The 13,062-nt window shown below is 51.2% G+C and overlaps 1 protein-coding gene across 1 annotated transcript in view; it reads right to left on the minus strand.

The window, feature by feature from the left end:
* Positions 1-13,062, minus strand: part of adam10a (ADAM metallopeptidase domain 10a) — a 72,318-nt gene that overhangs the window by 12,453 nt on the left and 46,803 nt on the right. Inside the window, exons 4-5 of the mRNA XM_036543609.1 lie at positions 8,190-8,348; positions 672-772 (exon numbers count right to left, since the gene is read on the minus strand). Coding sequence (XP_036399502.1) covers positions 672-772; positions 8,190-8,348 — 260 coding nt within the window. The remainder of the gene's footprint in view (positions 1-671; positions 773-8,189; positions 8,349-13,062) is intronic.

Below are 13,062 nucleotides of genomic sequence, written 5' to 3' on the forward strand. Positions count from 1 at the left end.
TCACCGTGTCCTCCCCGCAGAGCGCAGCGCTGGTGGCAGCTTTTAAGAGCTGGAATACGTAAGAGTGCACGGTGTGTGAGAGAGCCGTCTCACTGCGTGAAACCAGCCGACCTTGTGTGTACAGTATACAATAAAACAAGCCCACCGTGTGTGTGTGAAACTAACCCACTCTGTGTGTATGCGTGCACGCAGTACACAATGAAACGAGCCCACTGCGTGTGTGTGTGTGTGTGTGAGTAGTATACAGTCTAAATAGCTCCATCTCAGTTTTATTGTGCTCAGTGTACATAAAACAGCCCATGTATATAATATAGTGAGACTAGCACTCTGTGTGTAAACAGTGTACAGTGAGACTAAAACTTCGAGTGTGCGTGTGGTGAGAATTTCACACTTGTTAAATACAGTGTGCAGTGAGACCTATGCACTCCGTAAATGCAGTGCTTAGTCAGAACTACACGCTCTTTACAGGCGTGCGGCATGTAAAGAGCGTGTAGTGAGTCTAATGCACGCAATGTGCAGAGAGATCTGTGCTCTCATTGTCTACTGTGTGCAATAAATCTATAACTGAGTATCCAGTGAGACGTACTCTATCATTGTCCACTGTGTGCAGTGACTACAGCTCTGCGTATGCGTGCAGTGTCCGGTGCGTAGCGTGTCTGCGCGCGGCTCACCTTGGCGGGCTCCTCCACAGCAGAGGCCTGGTACTTCTTCATCCTCTCGAACACAGAGTGGTCGGCGCAGCCCCCCTCCGGCCCGTACTTGTGCGGGTAATCTGCGCGGGAAGACAAACAGGAGGTCGTTCTCACAGGCCCGAATCCCACCGCCGCTCTTATCAGCGCCTTCCCCCTATCTCTCCTGTCAGGAGCGTTTCCTTGACGGTAAAAACGCGCTGCCGGCGAGCGCCGGGCGGGCGCTTTTCCCGAGGAGGCTCACCTCACAGAATCCCCCGGAAACATCCGCGTTTCACGTTTTACAGAGCTCATTATACCTGAGCAGGGAGAGGAGCCCTTTCGCCCGGCAGCGCGGGACGGGCACCAGAACAAGATGCGACAATCCTTTCATCCTCCTCCTACCCACCCGAACAACGGGGCCGCCGCTGACGGCGGAGGAGCGGCAGGCAGCGCCGATTTCCCTAATCCACGGGGAAGGGGAGGCCTGGCACCTCGGCCCGGCACGGAAGGGGGGAGGGGAAACAAAACGACCCTGTGTGGGCGTCCCGTCCATGCCAGGGGCACGCTGCACGGCACCCCTGCGCCTCGGAAGTCACACGGAGATCGCCGCGGGCAAAGGAGGGTAGAGAACAAAGACCTCGCCTTACGGCAAACAATGTCCCTTGTTACTGTGTGGCACCGTGTGACCCTGTGGGGGCCGGCTGCTGGGTCAGTCGCCGCGGGGAATGGAGAGCCCAGTTGAGGTCGCTTGGGGTCTTAATGGGACATGGGGTAGGCGAGGTCATCCTAGTCCACCATTCACCTCCACCTCCACCTCTACCTGTAGGTCCTTCACATGCAGGCCCAAGTGTATATCACTATCCATGCCCCCCCCCCCCCCCCCACACCCCCCACACAGAGAAACACCTGTCACCCTTCAAAGTGACACACTGTCACCTCAGCACACAAGGGAGTTCAAACGCAATGCCGTCTCCGCAAACACTTCCCAGGGACGCCTGATCAGCACACAAATGGCAAGGGGACATATCGACTGTAACCAGGAGCTAAGGGAAAAAAGGAGCTGATAAAGAGATCTCTATAATTAATGGGCTAAAATAGCCTGGGGAAGCCTTAACACTCCGCTTACACCGGGAAGCCTTTATAATCCTGATTCTTTACCTTCACAGCAGGCCCCCCATGCTAATGCATGCCAATGAGCTACGTGTGTGTGTTTAGCAAAAGGCCTGCACAGATAATTACATCAGTCTGGGTATTCCTGCCCCTGATTCTCGGCCTTCCGCTTCATCACCGACCCTGAGGCTGGGGTCAATGAGCAGGATGGAGGTAGGGAATGAGCACACACACACATACACACACACACACACACACATCTGCGTTTGCTCATTTGGCGGGCACTCCGAGGCAAGAAACTTAAGCGCATATACTGTAGAGAGGCCACACCAACAGTACATGCAGACTTAAATCAGTTTGCCATTTCAGTGACCGACGCTCCTGCAGTTCAGACACCAAGTATCCGACCTCTTTAAAAATCCGTTAGATCTCTCATGTTGCTTTAGAACCACAGATTTAAAATCGGGGCTGATTTTAAAAAGTCTTTTACAGCAGAAACAAAACGGTAATTACTAACGGCCTTAAAACACATGTGGACTCCCCTTGCGATTCAGTTACTTCAAAATACCAGTCCTTTTTCATTTGGCATTGCCGTTATTTTGTCTACCCTGTATACACACTCAGAGAGATATAAATATTAAAGATGAAAATGTAATAATATTAGTCAGTGCTGCACAGAGGATCCTTCAGAGAGCAGAGGTGATTGACATCTCAACGGTGTTCCGGTGCTGTGAAGTTTGGGCCCCGCTGCGTTTCCCGTTCACACACTACGTGCGCTCGGCTGTAACTGTGGAACAGGACTGCAGAACGCTGCACCACGCGCACACAGAGACACGCCGATAGAGCAGAGCTCTCCAGGACCGGGGCCCGGAGACCGGCGGCTCGAGTCGTGACACTCAGGCTGGCGGAGGCTCGTTTTCACACGCGCATTTGCATGAGAGCCTACAGCAGCGTATCCCCAGAGCCGCGGCTGTCAGCCGCACCTACAGAACAACAAACCCGGGTCTCGCTGGAGGCGCAGACACGGCTCTCTTTAATAAGCACCGCGTGTTCCTCCCTTTCAGCGTCTTCCTTCTGCCGACGCTTGTGATCGCAGACACCTTATTTTTTTTTTTTTTTGCAAGAAACAAAAAACGAGCAGAGGCGCAAATGAAAGAGCCGCGGCTTCCGAGGGGTGAAGAATACCGAAATTCCGGAGAACCGAAACGCTCGTACCGGGTGGGAATAATTACAATTTGCTGAGTGTTAAAGCCTTGCCGAGGTAGAGCCGGAGGCGATTCACCTGCGTGGAGTGCGAGGCTTGCTTTGAGTGTGCCCCGGACCTATGCACCCCGCGAACGCGTCTTCCGAATTAATCACTCCGCGCACGTTTCCCGCAACTAAGGATGCACCCTCGTATCCTTGAAAGTAAGCAAGCCGTGTGCCGCGCTCTCCCAGGTACCGCAAAGAAATCTCACTGGGGAAACTTTTGAGCGATGATCTTTCGGAGAGAGTCCGGCGGCCGGGCAAAACGGGCTGCGCTGAAATTTCTGGGCCGTCGTCTCGTCCCGTGCGACGTGCCGGGTCAGCGGGACGCACGCGCTGGAGCTTCCAGCACATTCCTTTTCTCGGCTCCTGGCCGGACTTCGCCGCCGGCTTTGCCAACACAAACAGGAGAAACGAAGCTCAACTGCAGTTACTACAACCACGGTCTTTTTTAATCTATTACGTAATAAAAATGTATACATGTACAGATATATATGTGTGTGAGTACTGACTTGTATCTGTCTCATCTCTCTCAATGTATGTATTATACATATACATGTGTGTGTACACACACACGCACGCACGCACGCACGCACGCACAGAAAAGTGCTGTTGGCATGGGCATATCTAAAGAGAGTTGAATCCCACTGAATATCAAAGACCCCAGTGGCTGGTGCAGGCCCTGTTAGCCTGTAACGGAGCGGTGTGGCTGTGAGGAGGCTGTGCTGGAGCTGTAGCTAATGAGCGCCCAGAGATGTGAGCTCCGCGCGCCTCCGTCCCCCGGGGGGAGGCGCCTGCGAGCCCCCTCCGGGGCCTGTCAGAGGCCTTCGCAGCTCGCAGATGAAAGGAGCGGCCGCACGCGGGCGCACGGAGCGCCGGAGGTCCCGCTGCCGCGCCCTCCCTCCCTCCCCTCCCCCCGAAACTCGGCCCGTTTCATCAGGTTTTGCTCTCGCAGAGAGGACCGGGCCGAGGCCCGGGCCCGCAGACTCCAGCGTCTGACGACAGAGCTGTGAAGCTGACAGGACCTTTAATCTTAGGGTTTAACACTGGAAACGCACCCATGTTAAACACCTCAGACAACCTACAGCTGAGGCTAATGGAAGCATAAAAAACTCCAGAGACCAGCCTGAGAAACGTACTGAAATCCATCACAACGCTACAACTAATACTGGAGTCTTCAGCCAAACTTATTCACACATTTATGCTGCACCCCACGTCCTACTTTCAGACCCTAGCTGAAGCCTCTCTGAAAGCCACAGTTCTGCACTTAACTTCACAGATGGATCTTGGCCCTCAGTCCTTGGGAGTTTCGGTTTGGTGACCTTGGTGGCACACCAGAGCAGAATTAACCTGCCTCTCGCTGGCTGCACTCCTGAGAAAGCGACCGTTGTCACGGGCGACTTGGTTCAGCGGGCCTCCCTCGTACGGAGAGCCCATCTGCCGCACGGCGCAAACAGCACGACCCCCTCATTCGCCACCCAGCGCTGTCCCGCCCGGGGGGGGGGGGTGTCACACGGGAACCTAAAAACGGCTCCTCTCTCCTTGGGGGACACGACTGCCAGGCAAGACACAGCACCCCAGGGATAAAGGACTGGGCTCCCCCTCCCACCCCTCCCAGCCCTAAGAGAGGGTTCACGACCCGATGGGGCCTGCGTGTACGCTCCCTGGCAGAATTACACCCTTAGAATGCCCCCACGGCGGATCACTCTGTGCTCCCCTGCCTCATTCTTCATGTAGGCGGCTTCTAAAAAAAAAAAAAAAAAAAAACGGCACACAGAGGCACCCTGGCCAAGACTGCTCTACACAAATCAGGCAATTCTTGACAAATTACCACAGCTCATTTACATTACCGGGCACTAATGAGTCACCGCGTATGGGGGGGGGGGACAGGGGGTACGGGGGGACGGGGACGAGGGGGTCAAATTGTTACAAATGGTCAGGACAGGGAATGTGCCCTGTGCTGGTCACTGGATTGACTGGGTACGGGCAGCAATGGCATTTTATACAACGCTGACAATGTATTCTCCATTTCGACACAAAAGGCACACATTGTCCCCGCGCTGAAAGCCACCTCATTCAGATGCAAATCGGAGACGGTCGTAAATGAAAGAAAAGACGAAAAAAAAGAGGGGAGAGGGGGAAAAAAAAAGTTAAAGCGGTGGGTGCCCGTACAAATCCCTGGACCGAGACGATTTTGTTTTTTTTGTTTTTTTTCCTTCACTTTCAAACGGCTCCTGCTTCATCTCTCCAACCTGGGCTTCAGTCAAGATGGGGGTTCTAAAATTAGAGGCACGATGATCTCCTTTTTCAGCTATAGAGGTTCCTCTGAAATGTTAATGTAATCAGCCGCGTCAGCTATATTTAGATCGGGCTATTTTTAAAAACCTTATCGGCGTGTTGCATCTTTGCAGAAATCAGTCCTGCAACACAACCGTGACAGGATTACAAAGTAATTACAGCCGCCAAGCTCTGCGAAGACTCGCGGCTAATATTCAACCTGTGACGGAGGAACGAAACAACTCGTTCATTTGAATACAAATTGAAGTCATCCTAAGGATCCTCGCTCAATTAAACGGGAGCAATCAGACACCCACAGGAGCAGCACAACTGCGGTCATGTTCCGCACGTCTCTATCAGAAATATTTTAGCGTGCCCGTTTGCCTCCCTTAACTGATACAATATGTCAGATATTCATTAAACAAAGAGGGTTTTGGCTCAGTCTGTTGAAAAGGGTTTGGCATGAAAGCTCAATTTTCCTGACACGATAATGCAGGAATTAAACGATGTCGTCTCACGACTGAACGGACAGCACAAAGGAGCATGTCAGAAATCCCAGTGGACCATGTGTTCGGCAATGAACTTACCTTACCACAAGGAGTCGCTAAAGAGCACGCTACCAATGGCAACCTATAATGACACATGAACGGATTGTGCACCTTCTTAAATATTAACTGGGCAACACCTTTTTAATTGGCATGCAAGGAAACAGAGATGAAGACTTCATTATCATATTACATGACTACAGTGGACAGATTCTGCTTTGATAACATGGATAAGGGCACTAAAACAACATGAAAGGAAAGGAAACGGTATCTGTGTAGATGGCAAGATCACTGGTGTCTCAGAGCTTCTAAATGTTATCCTTTTAAAGTGTTGTCTTCCGACTCCTGTCTGAGCAGGCTTGGCACGGGGACCGAGGCGTGAAAAGCGGCGGCACCTGGCATCACGAGTTTCGGAGAGGAGCACGTGTTTGTCCCCGCTCTCCCACACGGGTAACAGGGGTTGCAGCAACGAGAATTCTCTCTATTTTACAAATGCGCATTCCAAATTGTGAGGTAAAAGAGAGGGGGAAAAAAACACACTGGGCATTCCAAATTAAAAAAATACCATCCTTTAACGTATCCAAAGCAAGGACAGAAAGACAAGGAGAGACAGAAGAAGGCAGAGGCAGAGAGTGTGAAAAACAAAGTTCGGTAATATAACGGCTTGCTGCCTGGCACACGGGACGAATTTTGCCGAGTCATGCATAATCACGGGAATGGAAAAGCAGAAGTTGCCATTATAGTTATGGAGAACAGAAATATTCCTGCCGAGGTGGGGAGGGCATGACCGGGAGAGAATGCCAAACATACACCCACCAGCGGCCCTTCTGAAAACCGCTGCGATAGATCTAAGGAGGAGAACCCGGTCAAACGGGTTTGGGCGGCCTCTGACCGCTTCTCTTTTTACGGCCACATCCCCTCTGAAATGGAAATACGGAGCTTGGGGTGATTTGCATTGAGGTTGCTGAGCGTATCTGAACGCCCTGGTTCCACCACTTCTGTCTGAGTGCTGCCATGACAAGGTGTGAATGTCAGGCAGGAAGGAGGAGCTCTGTCAGCCCATACAGAGCTGTCAGCATGGATTCAGGCACTCACATCTGACACCATCCCTATCGCGTATTGGCACAGAGAATTAACATGGGGGTGAACGAGCACTTGTCAAGCCAGGCCATTGTTCACAAACACTATCAGGTTAAATTAGTACACTAAACTGGCAGTGCACAAACTTACACCTTCATCAAACTGCTACATTGAAACAGGTGGTGGCCAAGGAGGAGGAACAGGCAGCAGAATGACGTTAACGCAGGGTCTGCGCTCTCACTAGCTATACTTGGTGTTACAACATGGAATCCATAATGCAGTATTTTACAGATGAAAAGGGCAGGGCCTAACATGTACGACACATCAAAGCCACAGGACTGGTTCATTTCCCACTGAAAGCTCGCACTGATTGGCGGATGGGTCGGTTCATTTGTATGGCAACCGGCACCAGTGACCCAGGCTATACTGTTTTGTCAGCTGCCGCAGTGTTTTTGCTTGGGGACCTGTGCTTTTGAAGATGTCCCCCTTCCTGTGTCTCCCGACGCTGAGTTCAGCAAAAGAGGAAGGAGAGGAGAGCCAACCCAGGCCCAGCTCTGTCCGCCTCAGACCAGATTAAAGGCTTTTTATTAGGCTGGGGGGATATAAAAAAAAAATTGCTCCCAAATTTTTCCTTCTGAAATGCCCGGCGTGGACGGCGCTGTTGGCGGCACACCCACAGAGTCCGTGAGAGGGAGCAGCGTGTGGGGAGAGATGACTCACCGCTCCTGGCGGCCGACGGCGGCGGCGGCGGCGATAAAACCCAGAGCTCCTCCGCCCGCCGGCCGCTCTCTGCTAACAGTAGCGCGGGACACTTCACTCGATTTCACGGCCCTGGCCACTATCGCCCGTTCAAAGGCACACATTTCACCGCGAATCACAACGAGCGGGACGCCGACGGGACGTGCCACTCATAAAAACTCATTTCACACAAAAAAGGGCCAAAACTGATGTTTTTTTTAGGATGGCAAACAGTTCTGCAGCATGCAAAATGGGTTTTTATGACTGCCTGGTCCTACCATCACCTGGTTGCAGGCGCAGGAAGAAAAACGGCGTCGGCCGTCCACTGATTGTGAACACCGACACTATCCACACGCTGATAATATTACGCCAAAAAAATTGCATTTTATTAATGTCTTACGGGGATTCACACAATCTTTATATAATTAGCTACACTGTAACAATACTACAGTCTCCCCCCTCCCCCAATGTAAAGTGCTCTGGTATCACTGAATGGAATAATCAGCTGGTGGAGGGGACTTACTGATGTCATCCTCGTGGTAGATGACCGAGTGGTAGGGGACGTCCTTGTCCTTCAGGTACCTGTCCGCAGGCTCCACGTAGTACGTCCCCTGCCGGGTTTGGATGAAGCCCTCGAACTTGCCGTCCACGATGGAGCCGTGAGTCAGGGTGCCCTTCTCGCCTGCGGGAGGTGAGACAGGAAGCCGGGGGTCAGGTGACAGAGAAAGGCGAAACCCCACCACCACCTCCGCAGCGACGACGCTCGACCCCAGGGGGAACCGCGGCAGAGCCAGCGCCCGCTGAACCACAGCTGCTCATGCCGCTTTAAAATAGACGGACGACCAGACAGTCCCACATCCCAAAGGGAGATGAAAAATTAAGTAGCTTCAGGGACTTCATGCTTGTTTCATAAAGCAGAACCCCCCCCCCCCCCCCCCCCCATCACCATCCTCACTCCTCTCCCCTAAACTTCCCTCTAAGGTGACCTTCAGATGTTGCTAATAATGACTTCTTTTTTTTTTTTAATAAGCACCAGACCTTGATAAAGTCAAAGATAATCAAAGCACTGCAGGTCATCAAAAACAAAGGGTCTGTTCGAGTAGCAACCTCAGCAACCCCATTTCATGCACAACACCTGACTGAAGTCGAACAGAATGAGAATGTGATCAAACTGCAAGCAAACAAAAAAAAAAGTTTTCAGAGGCCTTTGAAGAGGGGAACAAAGTAAGAAATAACACACACAGACATCTGAGTCCAATTGATTTGCGGTAACTTATTTGTCATTGAGATGGCAAAAAAAAAAAAATCCAGAACATCTAATGAACATTTTTAATAGTGTTTTTCAAGAGCTTCCAACTTGGAAAACACGCAGCATGATTTTCTGACAACTTTGATTGAGCTACTAGTATACAAGCACACGCACACACACACACACACACACACACACACACACACACACACGTACACACACACACACACGTACACACACACACACACGTACACACACACACACACGTACACACACACACACGTACACACACACACACGTACACACACACACACACACTCATCTCCATCACACTGGGCCAGTCAGAGAGGAGTTCAGGCAGAAAGGTGGCCTTGGGACTCTGGTGATCCATCCACCCTCAGATCCCAGATCCGCCCCCGCCCCCTCCCGCCAAGAGCCCTGAACCTCAGACAGAGGACAAATGGCTGCAGGGAGGGAAGTGGGAGGAGCACACAGATATAGTTTCTGTCCACCACCAGACATGCCAAAATCATCATGGCTCTCGAATCATTATCTCAACGATAACTGCTCTCCACACACTTGGCTCACACCAAACGCTAACATACCCAACAGGGTTACTTTTCCTCCACATATAAAATCAAAGTACGGCGCTGTAATTACAACTGCTTGGTAGTTCTAATGTTGCATTTAGCCTCCTGCTCCTGGTACAGTCGTTGGAAGGATGGGTACACCTGGTACGGTAAAACCAATCTCCAAATCCTGCTGAAGAGATCGGTCAAACCGCCTCGTTGGCAGCTAGAAACTGCCACCACTGGCAAACATCCACTCACAGGAGGTGATTGATGACCTCAGAGCATCAAAACTTGCTCCAGCACAGAAAACTTCTCACTTACAGGTACTTGAGTTTTTCGGTTGATGCTCAATGTCTACATCAGTGCAATTTGCCCGCGCGCCCTTCTTGTTCTCGCTCGGACCCAGCAGGGCTGTGAAAATGTCCTGCGGCAAACAAACTCTTCTTCGAGATGAGGAAAAATTATATACATGTATTCCACAGGAGCCACTGAACCCCGTCTTCTGCAAGCGATGTAGATAATCAGGCCGCCAAAATATTGTCTCTGCTCACAGAGCCGTGGCCTGGCTGGTGTCACCGCGCTCTCCGTGATGGAGTTTGCCAGAAGTGACAGCGGCACGGAGCGTGCATTCTGAGCAGTCCGCCATTCTCCCGCATCGCGAAGAGGAACGCCACAGACATCCACAGCCATCTTCCGTGCAATCCAGAACTACACGCGAGCCTGCCAGGTAACTGATCTGGGATCAGGCCCGCAGCAAATACCCCGGTAATGTTCATGTGGTGCGGGTAAGCCTGCCTGATGGAATCTCACAGAGGACACTGCTTCAAGATGAGCCTGTTATTGCTGCCGAGACACGTGGCAAACAGGTAGCATCGCTGCAATGCGTACACCTCTGCCTCTCTGCTCTGTGTAAGCAGCGCAGGTGCCGGGGATGATGGGAAAAAAAAAGTCATGAGCAAAGCCTTATGGGTGGATGCTATTCCTTTTGAATTAGGAACAGAGGATGTGACAGTTTAGCAAAATTATAGTATATATATTGCCTGGAAAGATAGAGTTAATGATCCTTTCCTAATTCTATTATTTTAAATTTATAGCTCACCATTGTAAAGTTTAAAACATTCAGAATGTGTGCAAAATACACACAGGAAAATAACTAGCATTTCTGTAAGAAATGTATTCCATTTATTCTGAGTTCACATAAATGATAAACTAATGACAGAGACAGATGCAGATCCTGATAATTCGTCCTCTGTGTGCCTCTAATGGATGCGTCATTTAGCACAATGCCCAGCCCTTACCCAACTTCCCTTTAGGTGCAAGGCATTGTGGGAGATTTGCCATTATCCGGACGACTCTGCTTCACTCTGCTTCACACCTCTCTTTCATTTGCTGGACTCCATTCAGAGGACTCAGCTGTGGATACTGCAATCCTCAAGGGCTCAAATCACAATAATATCCTGATTCCTATTTTAATTTGGACAAGACCTGGGATTCAATTTCCACCGGATTGTTCTCCCCCCCCCCACCCCGGCCCTGTGTTCCGCCCTGCGTCCTCACTGGTCGAGGAGACTTTAAGGCATTAAGGCAGGAGATGGAAGTCCCAACGCTCCAGGCCAGCTGCGGTGACTGTCCTGGGACCGCAGGAGTGGGCCGACTTCCACAGAAGCCTGCAGCACAGATCCCCAGCTCAGTCCAATCTTCTCGAAATTACATCCCATTCCCTCTGGAGACAGGACAGCCCTGAAGTGTTCAGACTGTCCATACCCCGTGCTGAGCTTCGTAATAACTTTGCCGCTTAGTGACACACCTCCATTCTTTATGGCAGAACATTTTATTCCACCAATAAAAATTTGTAACGCAGGAAAGAAATAACACGCTCGCATCGTACACCTCACTTGTCCACCGTGATTGCTCTGGGGAGGAACATCACATTAGGCTGATGGAACAAAAGACATTACCGCCTTACAAGGCTGAAATATGTCGCAAACTGGAGCCGGGTCTTCCCACACAGCCAAAGGGCCATGACTTTAAAAAGTGTTCTGAAATTGTTTGCCTCTGCAGGAGAAGAAAAATCAAGCAAAATGTACAAGCAAAACCGGTCTGTCTTCAAGGACGCTCACCCCCAACCCATACCCACCCCCCCCCCCTTTCCTGGCTGATCTTACGCCAACCGCTAATCTCAATCGGTACAGCAGGCGCCGCCAATATGCCTGGGTCCTCGGGGGCAAGGCCCAGCAAAGGCAGGCCAGTTGGACCGAATTTTATCTGGAAATGAAAGGCCAGGCCTGGTTTTTAAACACCTCTGCCCCCCTTAAGTTCTCCCACCCACGGCTCAAGCCAGCTCACGCCGCCGAACGACCCCGAAACACCCTGGCTTCTGCCGAAGGAACACCGCGAGCCGAGGCCCGCTGACAAGCAGGCGGATTTTCATTACGGGTGAAGGGCCGTGCAGCGGATAACGCGGCGTCAGGAAAACAGCAGGGCCACGTTAGCGTTGCTGGAGACAAACGGAGAGCCTTTTGACAACGCTCCCCGATGGACGTCTCGTTACGGTTCAGAGCGAGCGCCTCTCTTCCGAACACGAGAAAAGGAACACAAGTGCAATCTCCATTTCCCAAAGTGCTCAAAGGGCTAGCAAAGCGCTGGGTTGCTTCTCCTGGGTGCCAGTCTGCCAGCTAATGTTAGCCCCTTTCAGGCTAAACACGGAGCAGTCCAGAGTGGACCCTTATGTAAATGATTTGCCATTGAGATAACATGTTAGCGCGCTAGGGTGGGACTTAATAAAGGCCCTGGGTAGAGGTGAAGGCCCTTAGTAACCACACCTGGTAGAGGCCCTGGTTAGAGGCCCTGATTAGTGAAGGCCCTTGAGGAATCCTTTGGGCAGACGGACAAGGACGTGTTCTCCTTTGAAAAAAAAACACCCTCAGTGTTGCCAACTGTTCGTCTTGTGCAGAAGAAATACAGCTCAATTTGCTAAATCAGAATCAATGGTGCAGTCCACACCATCTGCCGCTCCAGCCACCTCGGCGCTTTGATCGCTCCGCTTCTATTCCCAGGCCCGGCACGCCAGGCGGCTCGCGTCCCGCCACGTGTGCGCACCTCAAAATTGGCCGCTAACAAATCAATCAATCAGCACTCCGGCGCAAAACGCTGGCAAACGTTCAAAGGTAAGTATCCTTATGGCTGGATTCAGGACTGCGCCCTGTTTATCATGAAAGGCTAACGTTAGCACTAGCAGACTTCTGTCTGCTGCCCGCTGAGAGAAGGGAGAAACTTGATTCATAACAAATATTGAGTCATGGAGTGGTTCCAAACCCATAAAAGGAACAGCACATAGCGTGGCTCCGCCCCTGCCACTGACCCAAAACCCCTCCTGTGAGAACAGAATGCACAATTTTGAATAGTAACTGTCACATCTGAGGAAATACGTCCATATTTTCACTGCATTTATGCCTCTGATAACAGCAGTACTGAAATAAGTGCCTCATGAATACCACTGCATAATGCACTTCGCTAATATAAAATGACGATATGAGAATGAACCACATATACAGTAGTGATCAAAACACTGGGAC

The sequence above is a fragment of the Megalops cyprinoides genome, chromosome 13 (assembly GCF_013368585.1).
Source record: "Megalops cyprinoides isolate fMegCyp1 chromosome 13, fMegCyp1.pri, whole genome shotgun sequence".
Classification (NCBI taxonomy): domain Eukaryota; kingdom Metazoa; phylum Chordata; class Actinopteri; order Elopiformes; family Megalopidae; genus Megalops; species Megalops cyprinoides.